This window comes from Myxine glutinosa, chromosome 14, assembly GCF_964187855.1.
Source record: "Myxine glutinosa chromosome 14, kmMyxGlut1.1, whole genome shotgun sequence".
Lineage (NCBI taxonomy): Eukaryota > Metazoa > Chordata > Myxini > Myxiniformes > Myxinidae > Myxine > Myxine glutinosa.
The window spans coordinates 53,116,521-53,133,620 of NC_136274.1; the positions used below are offsets into that span (position 1 = coordinate 53,116,521).

The 17,100-nt window shown below is 44.7% G+C and overlaps 1 protein-coding gene across 2 annotated transcripts; it reads left to right on the plus strand.

The window, feature by feature from the left end:
- The first annotated feature begins 3,679 nt into the window (after positions 1 to 3,679).
- On the plus strand, positions 3,680 to 9,186 carry LOC137439775 (uncharacterized). Of its 2 annotated transcripts, none has more exons than XM_068135865.2 (5): positions 3,680 to 3,891; positions 4,766 to 4,990; positions 5,091 to 5,138; positions 6,731 to 6,847; positions 6,938 to 9,186. In XM_068135865.2, exons 1-5 carry the CDS (start codon positions 3,879 to 3,881, stop codon positions 7,111 to 7,113), a joined length of 579 nt encoding a protein of 192 aa, XP_067991966.2. In that variant the 5' UTR covers positions 3,680 to 3,878; the 3' UTR covers positions 7,114 to 9,186. The 2 variants fall into 2 exon arrangements, with proteins under 2 accessions (XP_067991966.2, XP_067991967.2); XM_068135866.2 differs by lacking the exon at positions 3,680 to 3,891 and adding an exon at positions 4,051 to 4,168.
- The last annotated feature ends 7,914 nt before the right edge of the window (positions 9,187 to 17,100 follow it).

Genomic DNA, 17,100 nt, shown 5'->3' on the forward strand with positions numbered 1-17,100 from the left:
GTTGGAATTTCAAAAAAGTGGATCTGGGGTGAATTAGCGGGGGTAGAAAAGATCAAGGTTTTGGATTGGGGAAGATAAGAGATGGTGGTGAACAGCTGTTTTAAATACCTGGAGGGAGGAGTGGGATTGAAGGGAGTGGGGGAGTTTGTTCCAGAGGCAGGAGAAAAGGGGAATGAAAGAGTGAAGGTGAGCAGAGAGCCTAGATTTTGGCAGTTTAACCATAAGAGGGTTGCAGGCAGATCTTGTGGGACCTGAAGGAATATTTGGGGGACAGAGCACAGAGAGAGCTGGGGAACAAGTCGCAGAGGAGTCGGTAGAAGACAGAAAGACCACCAACCTGCCTGCGGTGAGTGAGTGAAAGGCCCTCGGAGTTAGCTTCATCGCAGGAGAATCCAATGATTCTGAAAGCTTTGGTTTCAACAGCGTGAGGCCGAGCTAGGTGTGAGGCAGGAGCACCGGCCCAGAGGGGAGGAACAGTATTCCATTGAGCTGCGGATAAAAGCCTTGTATGTGGTGAGGAGCTCAGGTGTGCCAGGAAAGGACTTCGCACGACGGAGGATGCCCAGTCGGCGACTGGCTTTGGAGGCCAGCTTGGAAATGTGGTTTTCCCAAGAAAGATCATGGCAGATAGTGAGACCCAAAAGCTTGAGCGACAGAACTTCTTGAGAGGATTGTTGAGAAAGTAGATGGGAGGGTTTTCCAGTCGGTCTTTTCGGAGAGACATGGTAAGAGTGTGAGATTTGTCAGGATTGAAAGACATGTTCCATTTGTTTGACCAGTCTGTGATTTTGTCCAGGTCTGCAGAGAGTGAGGAGGCTGCAGACTGCCGATCTGAGGGATGAGGAATGGAGCGGCAGATAGTGGAGTCATCAGCAAAGAGATAGAGAGGATTTTCCAGAGAGTCGGAGAGATCATTGATGAAGACCAGAAATAGCACATGGCCCAGAACACTCCCTTGGGGAACTCCAGCCAGAACAGGAAGGGGAGATGAGAGAAATCCATTCAGGGCCACACGTTGCCTTCGACCAGAGAGGAAGTCCGCAAGCCATGAGTGGAGATTTCCATGGATACCATAGGAGGCGAGTTTGGTGAGCAGAGCTGGGTGCCAGACCGTATCGAAGGCACGTGATATGGCAAGTGAGACAGCTCTGATTTCCTGTTTGGCATTGAGGACCTCCATCCATTGTTGAGACAGCAAAAGCAACATGTCCAGAGTAAAATGACCTGGTCTGAAACCAAATTGATGATCAGAGATCAAGCCATTGGAGAAGAGGAAGGATTTGATATCCGTAGCAATGATGGATTCCATGACTTTGCTGATAATTGGAAGCAGGCTGATTGGTCTGTAGTTGCAAGGATCTGTTTTTGAATCAAGGCTTGAATCCCTTACCCACCCTCTTTCCCCCCCACTCTACCCACCTCCCCCCCTCACCCCTGTCTCTCCCCGCAAACATTGCTTGTAGAAGAGATGGGATCAAGTTTTTGAGAGTTTTTCTTCGTCCTGGAAATTTCATCAGGCATAACTGGGAAGGTTTGCCTGAACGCATTGAACTGCTTTTAATAAAATGGAAAGGCCTACGCTGCCAATTGTCTTACCGTGGCAGAGTCTTACCTCCATTCTGTGGCACAAGGTTTTGGCTCTGCAACCACCCGCTGGGTTCGTCGACGGAATACAGAAGAGTGACTCATTTCTTGTGGTCTGGTAAGCATTGGTTGCGACCGGAGAGATTGAATTTGCCGATATCTAAGGGTGGTCAAGGACTTGTCAACGTAAAATGCGGAATCATGGCTTTTCGTCTACACACGATATGGTCCTTTTTGCATGAACCTGTTGTGCCTTGGAGGCACCTTGCATGCTGTATTTTGGGTCAAGTTGAGAATTTCGGTCATGCAAAGGAGCTCTTCCAAATGGACTTGACCAAGTTTGATTTCTCTTCACTCCCTTCTTTCTTTCGAAGTTTGTTAAATGCATGGCAAGCTTTCAGAAGCCATCACGATCGTACTACGTATGAGAGATCCATGTTTTTTTTAACGAGCCACTGTTGTAAAACTCACTTTTTGAAGGTTTTGATTACAACAGGGCCTTCATTTAAAAGTGAATGAAATGGCCCTTTTAACATCCAAGCAACAATTCTTGCATTTCCCAAGCAAAATTGGCAATTATTTACAAAACTAGAAAAATCAAAGATAAAGAATGATTTGTGCAGTACAGATGCTGTAGCAATGTTCAGAGCACTTTGTGAAAGCCGGATAAAACTTGATTTTCACTGTTACTCGCTTTCCAGCCAACTTAAACTCTTTGAAAGAATGTGGTGTATAAATGACGATTTAAAAAAATATATCTGATGGCCGCTTGGTGCTTTCTCTCTGGTCTTTACTAAATTTCCTTTGTGCTTTTTTTGGTAGCTTAGCGTATTGTAGTGCATGGGTTCTCCCCTGGTAAAATGTGGTAGCTTAACGTTTTGTTGTTTTTGATTTCCCTGATGGTAAAATTGTATGTAACTAGTTTGTTCCCCTCGCCAGAGGAGAGGGTATTACATTTGAGTCCGTTTGTTTGTCTGTTTGTCTGTTTGTCTGTTTGTCCGCACAGAACAAATATGATTTTATCTGCAACCGTAGGTCCGATTGACAGGAAATTTTCACGATAGGTGCAACTCCACCTGTATAATTTTTTAATGATAATTATGACGTCATAGGTCATGTGGTTCTGCCGCCATCTTGGAAAAATCGAAAAACTTTGCACCTCTATATCTCCGGAAGCGCTGAATAGAAAACATTGAGACATGGCTCATTGTAAAGAACTCTCCATGGGGAATAAAATATGTTAATGATGATGTCATAGGTGCCTCCAATATGACGTCATAATTCGACAAGTACAAAACTTCATCCGATCAAGATGAAATTTATTGAGCGTCATGTCGGCATAACTTGGTGGAGAAAAAAATGATGACCATCGATCAAGTGGTTCGACCGCCATTTTTTTTTTTAACACAGAAGCCTTAAAAACCATTGAAAATACATCCTGGTGAGGGTGTTTTCGCAGCGGTGGTGTGTGAAATCATCTTTATGTGAACTTGTTGATGGTGTTCTTACATTGAATTAAAAATTTGCCTTTTTTGACCTTGCACAGTCACCTGCCTGTATTTGTTTGATTTACCTTGTACACAACGATTCCCAGCAATAAAGAGGAACAAAATGTCAAAAATGTCTCTCCCTCTCTCTCTCTCTCCCTAACTCTCTCTCTCACTCTCACTCTCTAACTCTCACTCTCTAACTAACTCTCTCTCTCTCTCTAACTCTCTCTAACTCTGTCGTGGCCCTGATTTCGTGAAAGTGGGGGTACACTATCCTGGATGTGGTGGATCTCAGGGTCGCTCCTGGGAGATCGATCGGCTGTCTCCGTGCCACGGGATTGTTCTAGAGAACTCCCCGTAGCTAAACAACAACACCAACAAAACAAAAACAACAAAAAATAAAAAACAACAACAACCCTTTGCTACCTTCTAGTTACATTGCCATGCATATGATTCGCATATGTCTACACTGGGATTCAAAAAGGAATTAACAATGCCCCTGTGTTTTCATTTTGTATTAAAAAAATTCGAAACTCATTATTTAGCTTTTTTCACGTTTTCTTCTTTTTCAGCCACATTGTTCGCTGTTTGGCGGTGTAAACGGCGGAAATCGTGCAGCGGTGTAAGTTAAAAAGTATTACAAAATTAATATCTCCCGTGAAGTTCGCAGTTTTACAAGCATGCAGTCGGTTTAACTCTCCATGAAATGAGTTGGAATGTCGATGCTCTGTTTTGATCGGACGAGGACGGGATGGGACATGGGTTCTCCATGGGACGGGAACGAAAAGACGAGTCAACGCGGAAATGGCCTGTGGAGGTTCAAAAGTTTTATTTTTTACTTTGGCGGCGTTTAAACCACGATTAATATCGTAATGATGTGTTATAAAAGATTTATTAGTAGTTTTTACAGCGCAGTGTTTTGTTTCCCTCGTGTATTTAACCGTGGTACGTGCTTTCTTTGGTTTGCTCCCGTCAGTCTTGCCCTTGGTCTCCTGTATTTCCCTGTATTACATTTGGTGATGTGCGGTTCATGGTTCCTTCGACTACCTAGCACATTTAATTGACGAATGAGCAATCACAAGATAAAAGTGCAGGTAATAGCCACTTGTCCAAATCACCTCCCAACAAACCCTCCCATTCCTTGTCCTGCTGCTCAGTACGGCGTGCTCTGCAATGCAGCACCACCTCCTTTTGCTGGCACCGAACTGGAGCGGCAGTTTGTGGTTAGAGTCAGATTCCTCACTCGGATCCACTTTATAGATCTTAGCTCGACTCTCCTGCTGTCTCAGTAATCAATTTGCTTTGGCAACGAATAATAATCGGCTTACAGTTACAAGCTGAGCATTCTTGAAGATTGAATTTTCTCTCCTTTTTCTTTTAAAATGTACACTTGTTGAAGGGAAACATCATTAGCATCTTGTTGAATGAAATGAATGCAAATGGTCATTTGATCCATATACACTTGGCTATTTTTTTTTTTTTTTTTTTTTTACTATTAACAGAATTGTGACCTGAATTCCCATTGGAATTGCAAATAACCTCAGGACTGACAATTAAATGGAGAGTTTCATTAGAACGTTCATATTTTTACTTTACGAGAGTTTACGTGCTTTAATGTGAAACGTCTTGCCACCTTGAAATGAGCGTAGGGGTGTGAGATCTTGGACCGACCTGTTTTCTGCTCTGTGCAGACTGCGAGAAGCTGCGGAAGGAAATGTACGAGTTGGCTCGGAGCTTGAGCAGAACGTCGGTGCAAGACCTGTGCATCTCGCTATACAGCCGTTCCATTGTGACGCTCCATGAGAGAGATGCCATTACGGGACGAGCAACGGTTTTTGAGCAGGCAACCGAGCTCCTTCTGTCTGTGCAGCGCAAGGGGTGTGTTGGACATCGCCAGTTCTACCTTGCTTTGGATGGTAATTGCGCAACACCTTCTCTGTACTGCTGAGGTTTTTCGATGCTGCTCTCTGTCTCTGATTTTCTTTTCCCCTCCACCTGTGTTTTGTGGTCTTGCAGAACTAAAGAAGCAAAAACCACCGAACCAACGGCCAGGTGATGTTACAGGTAACCTGTTTATAAATGCTCTTACGTAGACGGAAGGGAGTAGGTCCACCACCCACTCCCCTCCTTTAGTATACCTGTGTTTACATATGTATAAATAATGATTGTGCACGTGTGTCTGTTTTCCTTTTCTATCCGCGCTCTCGCCACTTTGTGCATCGTCACAAAATTCTGTATGGCATAACTATGGTTCTGGAGGGAGGAATTAGGTGTTTAGCCTTGGTTTCCATAGTGTCCCACGTTTTGATGAGCAAGACTAAAAATTTCCATTGGGCTATGCCGGGATTCAAACGCGGGACCTTTTGCACCCGAAGCAAGAATCATACCCCCAGATCACCAAGCCATATTTGTAAATTTTTGTGAATTATTGTTGCTCATTCATTCATATAAATGCTTATTCACTTTTTGGTAAATTCTTGTTGAAATGTAAATGTACTGTTTTTGATAAAGTTTTGTTCAAACATGAATGTTCACATTTTTGTAAATTTTTGCTGATGCCACAGCATTCTGGTGGGAAATGCTTCAATCCCAGTGGGGGACATCATGGGATTGTTCTTGTTGTTGTTTTTCCAATGGCTCTCCTGTCCTATCACATTCCATTCCATCCCGTCACCAGTCCTTAACAGGTATATCTACTAGTTACAAATAATGCCATGTGTGCGTATGTACCATGTGGATATACATGTGGAGCCAAACGTTAATTAGTTTGGAGGCCACAAACTCCCATGGACTTGATGCAACCCACTCTATCACTCCTGGTTACATTTACACAACCTCCCAAATCCTCCATTGAACGCATTCACGTCACTTGGACGGCCGGCTCATCTCCCCCAAGAGGGGTGGGAGGAATTACTTGAGTTCTGGAGGAGTTTTGCAGCACAGCAGTGCACACTGCACAGGGCTGGAGAGATGTGGTGATATTTGCGAGCAAGTGTGATGGGACAGAGTGAAGCTGAAGCATATCTGAGTGCAGTTGCAATACCATGATCACAGTCGAAGAGATTGGTTCTTCCATGAGCTTGGAGAGTTAGGCATTTTTGTGTGCAATTTAATCTGAAAGTATCAAATATTTTTAGCTGTCATTCTCTTACAGTTAAGGAGTACATTTTAAAAAAGACCAAATTATGCTGACCGATCATGATGGAATAGCTCCGACCAAGTTGTTTTAATGGAGGTGAGAATCCTCGTCCTTTTATTCATAGTTTAGTTTTTCCATCTCTCTCAGTGATTCAACACTGGAAATAAATTGTTTGTTAAGTTGAAGGTCTGGGTTTTCATTTATGAATCCTTCCATCAATGTTTCAAAGAAACTTCAATTTGTCCCATTTTTTAAAAGGCATTTTGGGTGAAATCTGGGCCCTGCCTGACCATACAGCATTGACCATACAACTGCGGTGGATACAGAAGTCGCAGATTTGAAACCTTTGTTCTGTGTTTTGTAGAATATAATTTTTTTTTATCGTTTAAAAAATAAAATATAGTAGGTCGAATGAGGAGCTGTGGGGTGGAGGTGGGGGCATTTAAGTTGGGTTAGGAATTATAATTTCTTCGTGTTGATGTAATTTTGTTGTTTCTGCTTCTCCATCCAAAACCAGACTCAAACCCACCAACGAGCACGTACATTTATAACATAAGCAACAGCACCATAACAGACAGCCAGTTGGGCTCGAACAACCAGAAGATGCTGGTTCCCGTGGACAATTCTGAAGAAGGTATATCGTTGTCCTTTCAACTTTCAGTAGACATTGTGGCTTTGATGATGTAAAAACATCCACTGTAACATTTATCCTACTTGTTTCCAGATGAGGACAGTGAAAATGATGACTCATCGGAAAAGGAAGACAAATCTTTCACTACACCTGTTGTAGAACATGGCAGCAAATCTCGTCTTTCTACCGTGGAGAGTGGTGCTGAACCTCCTCCGTTGTTGAACAAATGTACTGAGAAAATGAAGGTGTATTTTATTGCTGACGATTAATGCGTTTTGTGCCACTTACGACTCGGGGCTCGGGCTCCTTTACCTTGGCTTAATTTGTTCAAAATCACGCAAGCTTTCGATTAACTTGATTATTAACTTGAATGTGATTGATGGCAAAATAATTTGATCAAATGGTGGTTTATTTTTTATTTTTACATCTTGGCCTGTTGGAAGTCGTATTACATTATTAAATATGTCCACTACTACTTATTTAATGGTGCAAATCATTCCCAAAATGGTTTTAGATCAAGTCTTTGACAGACCGGCTGGCCAGGCCTGACTTTCTACTGAAAGTGGTAGGGATTTGTATTTGTTCAGGGTGCCGGCAATAACTCACCTACTCTTCATGAAGGATATTTTAAGTCGACCAATACCCCCAACCTCTGGTAGAAGGGTCCTCGCGCCATCAAATGGATGCTTTCGAAACACGGGGGTGATAATTGATAAAAAAAAAAAAAACCCACCTTTAGAGGCCATTTTTCCCCGCAAAGCGGGGGTTGGCCTTTTTCGGGAACCGTGGTTGTTGTTGTTGTTTTTTTTTTGGTCCCCTTTTTGAAGCAATGTTTTACGGCCGGATGCCCTTCCTGATGCCAACCCTTTTTGCCGCCTTTAACGACAAACAGGGAATTACCAGTGAACTGGTACTCAATTAGCCGACCTCGGAAGGATGACAGGCTGAGTCAACCCCCCTGGCATTAATTCAGCGATCGACCGGGATTCGAACCCAGGATTCTAGGTATCCTAAAGCCGGCACCCTAGCCGCTAGCCCAACACCAGGGGGTGATAATTGATAGCTGGGTAGAAATTCTAACCGAGGCAAGACGGCTTAGGGGCGAGTGCCCATACATCTAGGCTATTCTGCCAGCCCCAGTTGTATTACATGAGGTTTTGTAAAGATAAAAATTACACGGATATATTTTTGAAATTTGAATTGCTGTTACGACAGAATTGTGACATAACGCACTTGTTCCACTCCAGAAAAGGCCCCTATGTGCAATGAAGCTTCACACGAGTATCTAACGCTTTCTTTTCCTATAACGCTTTACGGCAATATGTTAACATGCTTCTGCAAACTTCAAGGTTTGAATGTTGCTGCTGTAGAGTTTTTCACGAGTTGGAATTAGTACAAAAAGCAAGAATGCTGTGTTTTACAACCGTCTTGCACATGGCATGTAACTCGTATTTCCTTGATCATTGCAATGCGTTGTATGAACGCTAGGGAGTAATGCATTCGATCGTGTGTGTGTGTGTGTGTGTGTGTGTGTGTGTGTGTGTGTGTGTGTGTGTGTGTGTGTGTGTGTGTGTGTGTGTGTGTGTGTGTGTGTGTGTGTGTGTGTGTGTGTGTGTGTGTGTGTGTGTGTGTGTGTGTGTGTGTGTGTGTGTGTGTCTGGACGCAACTGAGGTTGTGGATCTACTGATTGACCATATATTGATGTGGATCCATGATCGAGGTTGTGGATCCGCCGTTTGGAGAGGTCCTGGGCTGAAAGGATTGAAACCTCGAGGAAGAACGGTGCCCAGCTGATGATCTATGCAGTCGGGGAACTAGTCAATTGCTTACGGGTTAACGTTCTTGCTTTAGGTGGAGAAACTATGTTTGAGGTTTACAATTTAAATAAAGTTGAATATGGGATGTTGTGAAATTAACATCATTTACAGCAATCCTTTAAATTATTTATATTTAAGTTTAGGAACAACCGATACTGTACAATTAATTATGTGTGTGTGTGTGTGTGTGTGTGTGTGTGTGTGTGTGTGTGTGTGTGTGTGTGTGTGTGTGTGTGTGTGTGTGTGTGTGTGTGTGTGTGTGTGTGTGTGTGTGTGTGTGTCTGTGAATAAAAGAGAGAGACAAATGAAAAAACGAGGTGTGTGTGTTTGCGAACAAGATATCTGGAAAAGTTCTGAACGGATTTGGATAAATGTTAGTGGGATGATTGCCCTTGGGATAAGGAAGAATTGATTAGTTTTTGGTGAAGCTCAGGATATTATTCCGGATCCAGGAATTTTTTGGGGATTTTTTTTGGGAAAGATTTTTGTCTGTTTTACTGCATTAAAGCTTTTATTCTTTTTTTTTTTTTTTCTTTTTTTTTGTATACAAGATCGAGGCTCGTGAAAGAGCGAACATTAATCACACAGAAAGACAAACAGACACACAAAACAAATAACATCGGGAGCGGTAGACAAGATGGGGAGAGAGGGGGAAGGACACAAACACAACATTTGAGAGCAGGGACCGAGAGACATGGAGACATCGAGAGAACTGTGGGAGGGAGAGGGCTTTGGGGGGAAGGCATGGGAAGGGGGGGGGGGGGGGTGGGAGAGGTATAAAACGTATGGACACTGCCAAGACTTCCAGGAAAGAAGTTGGAATTTCAAACAAGGTGGATCTGGGGTGAATTAGTGGGGGTAGAAAAGATCAAGGTTTTGGATGGGGGAAGATAAGAGATGGTGGTGAACAGCTGTTTTGAAGACCTGGAGGGAGGAGTGTGATTGAAGTGAGTATGGGAGTTTGTTCCAGAGGCGGGAGAAAAGAGGAATGAAAGAGTGAAGGTGAGCAGAGAGCCGAGATTTCGGCAGTTTAACCATCAGAGGGTGGCTGGCAGATCTTGTGCGACCTGTAGGAATATTTGGGGGACAGAGCACAGAGAGAGCTGGGGGAGCAAGGCCGGAGAGGAGTCTGTAGAAGACAGAAAGACCACCTACCTGCCTGCGGTGAGTGAGTGAAAGGCCCTCAGAGATAGCTTCATCGCGGGAGATTCCAATGATTCTGAAAGCTTCGGATTCAACAGCGTGAAGCCGAGCCAGGTGTGAGGCAGGAGCACCAGCCCATAGGGGAGAACAGTATTCCATTGAGCTGCGGATGAAAGCCTTGTATGTGGTGAGGAGCTCAGGTGTGCCTAGGAAGGACTTCGCACGACGGAGGATGCCCAGTCGGCGACTGGCTTTGGAGGCCAGCTTGGAAATGTGGTTTTCCCAAGAAAGATCATGGCAGATGGTGAGACCCAAAAGCTTGAGCGACAGAACTTCTTGGAGAGGATTGTTGAGAAAGTAGATGGGAGGGTTGTCCAGTCGATCTTTTCGGAGAGACATAGTAAGAGTGTGAGATTTGTCAGGATTGAAAGACATGTTCCACATGTTTGACCAGTCTGTGATTTTGTCCAGGTCTTCAGAGAGTGAGGAGGCTGCAGACTGCCGATCTGAGGGAAGAGGAATGGAGCGGCAGAGAGTGGAGTCATCAGCAAAGAGATACAGAGGATTTTCCAGAGAGTCGGAGAGATCATTGATAAAGACCAGAAAAAGCACAGCGCCCAGCACACTGCCTTGGGGAACTCCAGCCTGAACGGGAAGGGGAGATGAGAGAAATCCATTCAGGGCCACACGTTGACTACGACCAGAGAGGAAGTCCGCAAGCCATGCATGGAGATTTCCATGGATACCATAGGAGGAGAGTTTGGTGAGCAGAGCTGGGTGCCAGACCGTATCGAAGGCACATGATATGTCAAGGGAGACAGCTCTGATTTCCTGTTTGGCATTGAGGACCTCCATCCATTGTTGAGACAGCAGAAGCAGCATGTCCAGAGTAGAGTGACCTGGTCTGAAACCAAATTGATGATCAGAGATCAAGCCATTGGAGAAGAGGAAAGATTTCATATCCGAAGCAATGATGGATTCCATGACTTTGCTGATAATTGGGAGCAGGCTGATTGGTCTGTAGTTGCAAGGATCTGTTTTTGCACCTTTTTTGTGTAAAGTGGTAATGTTTGCTGATTTCCAGGATGCTGGCAGATGACCTTGAGCAAAAGATAGGGTGAAAAGAACAGAGAGAGGGTGAGATAGAGTGGCAGAGCAGGATTTTAGGACCCGTGGGCTGATGCCATCTGGTCCAGTTGCAGAATCAGAGTCGAGGTTTGACAAAAACTCCTCCACCTTGTCAGGAGAGAAGGTCACAGAGTCCAGGAGCAGTTTGGTTCGACTGGGAAAGGTGGGAACAGAGAGAGATGGGTTTGGGACTAAGGATTTTGAGGCAAACACAGAGTTGAGGCATTCGGCTTTGTCACGTGCGATGTCAACTGTGTGGCCATTTGAGGTAAGGGAGGGGATGGAGGGGGAACAAACACCAGAAACGGATTTGACCAGACGCCACCAGGATTTGGAGGAAGGAGACAGGTTTGAGAGTTCATTCTTGAGTGAGGAGAGATAGTGCTTCCTGGCACTCCTGAGGGTAGACACACACTTGTTCCGAGCTTGGTGGAAAGAACTGAGATTTCCTTCAGTTGGATTAGCCTTCCAAGAGGCAAAGGCAAGTTGTTTCAGGGCAACTGCCTCACCACAAGATTCAGTGTACCATGGACGGGAGGAAGGGTAAGACAACTGAAGGCGAGATGGGATAAATCTATGCATGAGAGAGATCAGTTTGCTTTGGAAGAATTCCCAGGAAGAATTGATGTCAGAGGCAGTGGAGATGGGAGACCAATCCAGATGATTGATGGCTGCTTGAAGACCGTCCCAGTCGGCCTGAGTGAAATGCCAGACTCGTCGACGCTGAGGAGGCTCTCTGAGAATGGCCAGAGAGATGTCCACTTTGACAAGCACATGATCAGAAGAACCGATTGGAGCAGAAGAAGAGCAGCAGACATTAGCAGGGAAGTTAGTCATAACCAAGTCTAGAAGAGAAGATACTCCATTGGCTGAGATCCGGGTCGGGAAATTGACAGATTGTGTCAATCCCAGTGAGTCACAGAAGTCCTTTGCTGAGGTGCCATGACTGGTGAGAGAGGAACCCACACCCAACCAGGTGGCATGATGACAATTGAAGTCACCACATATGAGGAAGAGAGAGTTGGGATGAGTGGATAGAAGTTGGTCCATGTTGTCAGACAGTGAAATGTAGATGGAGTCATCACTGTTTGGGGGACGGTACAGAACACATATGAACAAAAGGTGGGAGCGGAGAGGAAGCCGTAGCCAGAGGTACTCCTGGGGGTGAGGAGGAGAGAGGGCAGTGCAAGGAGAGTGAGGAAGAGAGTTTTTGATAAAGATAGCCTCCCCACCACCAGGCCGAGGCTCAGGTCTATCATACCGGAGGAGAGAGTAACCAGGAAGAGATATTAAGGAATCAGAGACATCTTGAAGGAGGAAAGTCTCTGTTAAGCAGATCAAGTCTGGATTGTCAGAAGCAACCTGTATGGAGAGATCAGTCAGGTTTGAGCGAAGGCCCCGGATGTTTGAGGTCCATACCGTTAATGAAGAGAGAGGGGGAGCATCGGGTACAGGACAGGGGAGGGGAGGAGTAGGGTAAGATGAAGGATGAGAGGGGGAGGTAGGGAGAGCAGTTGTTAGTGTGTCAGCGATTGCAGAAGAGTTCCAAGAAAGGGAAGGATGAGGAGGATGAAAGGTTTGAAGGTGAAGGGATGAGGCACAGTGAGGGGTTGTTTGAGGGGGGGCAGAGGAAAGAAGAAGGTTGGGGGGGGGGGTGGAGGTATGAGATAGAAGGGAGACGAAGTGGGGAGGAGGCAGCTTTGAGGAGGAGGGGAGAGGAGGGAGAATTGGAGAGGAATGGTATGGGGGGAGATTTGAATGGGAGGGGTTGGGGGGGAGTTTTGAAGGGGAGGAGTGAGGGGGGAGTTTAGGAGGGGAAGGGCAAGGGGGGAGTTCAGGAGTGGAAGGGCAAGGGGGGAGTTCAGGAGTGGAGGGGTAGGGGGGGAGTTTAAGAGTGGCAGGGCAAGGGGGGAGTTTAGGAGTGTAGGTGCAAGGGGAGGGATTTGGATGGGAGGGGCAAGAGGGGAGTTTAGAAAGTGGATGATTAATGAAAGACGAACATTGAAAACAAATTGGGTTTGTTGTGATTTTCAAGTTAGCAATCCGGTTCAGAATGATGGAGGAGGGATGGAATGAATGTGAATTTAGACCATGTAGTGAGGGAGACGTATAAGATATTGAATTTCTTTTTTTTGAGGTGGAATGAGTTGGAGAGGAAATTGAGAAAAGCCTTTTAAATAGGAAGAAAAACAGCGTGTTGTAAAATACCACTGAGTAAAACACTGAAGGGGAAAGGTTATACATATTTAAATAATATTTAAACAGAACCGTGAACAATCTTATGTGCACAAAAATACCAACGGGGGGAGAGCCGAGAGGGACCACCACGAGTCACGTGAAGGGCAAACGGTGGATGGCAAGGAGTTCTTATTGTTAAATGATGTTTTTCTCCTCTAATTCCGAGATATATCAAAATAAATTCTCTGACAGTTAGGGCTTACTTTCTTTTTCATTTATTGTTTTGGGGAGAGGGGATGTTAAACAAAACGTATTATTCCAACTTGACCCACGGCGGGAGTATGCGCTCTACTGAGTGGCGTTCTAGTCTATCTTGTTCATACTGTTTTTGTTTTTTATCAACATTTTGGCACTTCTCACTTTAGGGAAATATTATATGCAGCAATTCCTCGCTTAATGTGGTTTCATACAACGCAATTTCGCTATAACATGGTTTTTCTATTGGGGAACACTTTTCTCACAACATGGAAGGTGCCCGTTGTAATGTGGTTTCTGAATGGCGGTCGACGACCTTTCTTGTGTAGCTGGCTGTGCGGTATGATGCAACTTGTATCTCAGTCCTTTGCCCCACAATCTTGCTGTGATGTATCATCGACCATTGTTACTTTTTAATCGGGATTTATCGGTGCCATCCATTGAAACCATGAGTGGTAAGATCCTGATGACCCAATACCTCCAACCCACCAATAACTCCACCATTCGTCCCTCCACCCCCACCACCACACCAAGCAACCACACCAAGCAGTCATTTTAAAGTAAATAAAATGGAGTTGCATTAAATATATTTTAAAATTTTTTTATTTTACATATGCTGTTTGTTTGTTTCAGCCTGAAACATGGGGACGCTCCTCGGAGAGAAAAAAATTCGGTGAAATTTGCTTAAAAATCTCAGTCTCTCAATCCAAGCTGCTGCTGACAGCCTGGACATGATCTGTTTAACAGAATCCTTCCTTCCACAGGATGTCCCTGACCCCTTAGTTTGTCTCCTTAGTTATTGTCTCCTCTGGTTTGACCGACCTGAACACTGTCTTGGCAGGGGAGTTGCTCTGTACATCAAGAACTATTTCTCACTCTCCTTGTTCTGCGGTTGCACCTACCACCCCCAGGAGAACGTATGGCTGCAACTTCCCCTATGGTCCCGCCTATTGTTCATCTGTGTGTTGTACATCCACCATCCTCCGAACAGTGACAGCTCCATCTACATCTCTCTCTTCTCTCTCTCTGTCAGACGACATGGACCAACGTTTAACCACTCATCCCAACTCTCTCTTCCTCATATGTGGCAATTTCAATTGTCACTATGCAACTTGGGTGGGTGTTGGTACTGGGTGTTGATGTTAACTCGGCCTGGGAATTCTTCCACAGAAACATGCTCTTTCTCATTCACAGATTCATCCCATCTCATCTTCAGTTATCCTACTCTTTTTTCTGACCATGGTACACTGAATCCTATGGTAAGATAGTTGCTCTGAAACACCTTGCCTTCTCTTCCTCGAAGGCAGATATGACTGAAGGCAATCCCAGTGGATTCCAAAAAGTCTGCAACAAGTGTGTGTCCACTCACAGGAGAGCCAGAAAATGGACATCTGTCCAACCTCAAAAATGGACTTTCAAAGTTGTCTCCTTTCTCTAAAACCTGGTGGCGCCTTGTTGAGTCTGTCCTATGGTGTATGCTCCCCTTCAATCTCTTCTCTCACTTCAAATGGCACCTCAGCCGACAACGCTTGTGAGAAGTCTGAATGCCTCAAATCTGTGTTTGCTTCCCAATATTATGTCCCACAACCCCTCACTCTCTGTATTCACCCTTCCCAGTTGTACCCAGCGGCTCCTGGACACTGTATATATTGCACCTGAGAAGGTGAAGTTTCTGTTAACCCTCGACTCTGACTCTGCTACTGGACCGGCATCAACTCATGTGTCCTAAAAACCTGCTTTGCTGCCTTGCACCTCATCTCTCTGCCCTCTTCACTCTATAATTTACCCGAGGCATCTTCCATCTGCTTAGAAAACAGCCAACATCACTGCATTACATAAAGAGGTGCAAAAACGACCTATGAGACCGATGAGATTACTTCCAATCTTCAGCAAGATCATGAAATCATAATCGCATCTGATATTAAATCCTTCCTTTTCTCCAACAACCTCATCTCAGATTGCCAGTTTGGTTTCAGACCAGGTCGCTCTACCTTGGACATGCTGCTTCTACTCAACCAACAATGGATGGAGGCCCTCATTGTCAAACATGAGATCAGGACCCTCTCTCTGGACATATCTTGTGCTTTTTATACAATCCGACATCCCGCCTTGCTCTCCAAACTTTCTGCCTCTGGCATCCAAGGCCAACTCCACATACACCTTACTGATTTCTTCTACTCTTGTAGCCAACGGGCGGCTCTCAATGGTGGCTTTCGTCTCCTCGCCCTGTCAAAGCTGGAGTGCCCCAAAGCAGTGTTCTGGGTCAGTTTTTGTTCTTTGGACCGATTTTGTTCATACTTGGCATAAAGACAATACATGATGATATACATATGCACATCATTTTATTTCGCTTTGCGATCAGAGATGGCTGACTGGCGGACGTTTTAGTTGTTAAAAAAACCTGATGTTGAACACGTCCTCAACCATTTCTCGGATATCCATTTACAGATGTTGTTCAAACTTGGCACACAGATAATGAATGATGGCTTACATATGCATGTCTGGTTTTTTTTTTTTTCCAGATCAGATCCAAGATGGCCGACTAGCGGCCATTTTGTTACTCAAACGTGTCCCCAACAATTTATCGGATGTGCATGGTCCGGTTTTGTTCAATATTGGCACAAGCACAATACATGATCACGTACACGTGCACCTCACTTTATTTTGTGATCTGATCAAAGATGGCTGACTGGTAGACTAGCGGCCATTTTAGTTGTAAGATACCCGATATTCAAAACGTCCTCAACCATTTGTCGGACATGCATTTACCGATCTTGTTCAAACTTGGCACACAGATAATGAATGATGATGGCTTATGTATGCACGTCATTTTCTTTTGAGATCAAATGCAAGATGGCCGACTGGTGGCCATTTTGTTATTTAAACGTGTCCCCAACCATTTCTCGGACATGCCTGGACCAATTTTGTTCAAATTGGCACAAAGACAATACATGAGAGTATGCATATGCAGAAGATTTTGTTTTGTAATCCAACCAAGGATGGCCGACCGGCGGCCTTTAACTACGTACAGCAAAATTACTAAAACCACGGGGCCCATGACAATTTGTCTTTTTCTCCTTGTTTCTTATGGGAAAATTGTTTTCGTACAAACCAATTTCGCTTAACACAGTACTTTCCAAGAACACATCCACTGCGTTAAGCGAGGAATTGCTGTACAGTATATATTCTCTGTCATGTTGCCAATTTATTTCCTCTCTTTGCACAAGGAACTAGAAGGGCACTCAGTAGAGAGAATACCTCCACCTGGTTGGCCATATAACTCAATGGTGAAGAATCACGTAAAAAATTCTACTAGCTGTATCCGGATCTGGATCTTCACCAAAATTGAATCGATTCTTCCTTGTCACACACACACAACCTGTCCAACAACAACAACACAACAACAACAGGCATTTTAAGGCCATTTTCCCTGCAAGAGCGGGGGTTAGCCTTGCGGTCCCCATAACAATCTTCTCCATCTTGCCCTATTTTCTGCATCTCTCCTTGTTAACCCCCTTGCCCGCATTTCTTCTTCCACCATCTTTAGCCAAGTCTTTCTCGGTCTTCCCCGTCCTCTACTTCCTTCTACATTCATTTCCATTACTCTTCTCAACCAGTCACTTTCATCCTTCCTCAACACATGACCAAACCATCTCAACCTGTTCCTCTTCACAGCATCCATCACAGGCTCTATTCCCATCCTGTCCAACCTGTCCAACAAGTTTCGTCCAAATC

Coding starts and splice junctions, on each gene's coding strand:
- LOC137439775 (XM_068135865.2), top strand. Junction 5,139..6,730: donor ACGGCCAGGTGATGTTACAG/GTAACCTGTTTA, acceptor ATCCAAAACCAG/ACTCAAACCCACCAACGAGC. Junction 6,848..6,937: donor CGTGGACAATTCTGAAGAAG/GTATATCGTTGT, acceptor ACTTGTTTCCAG/ATGAGGACAGTGAAAATGAT.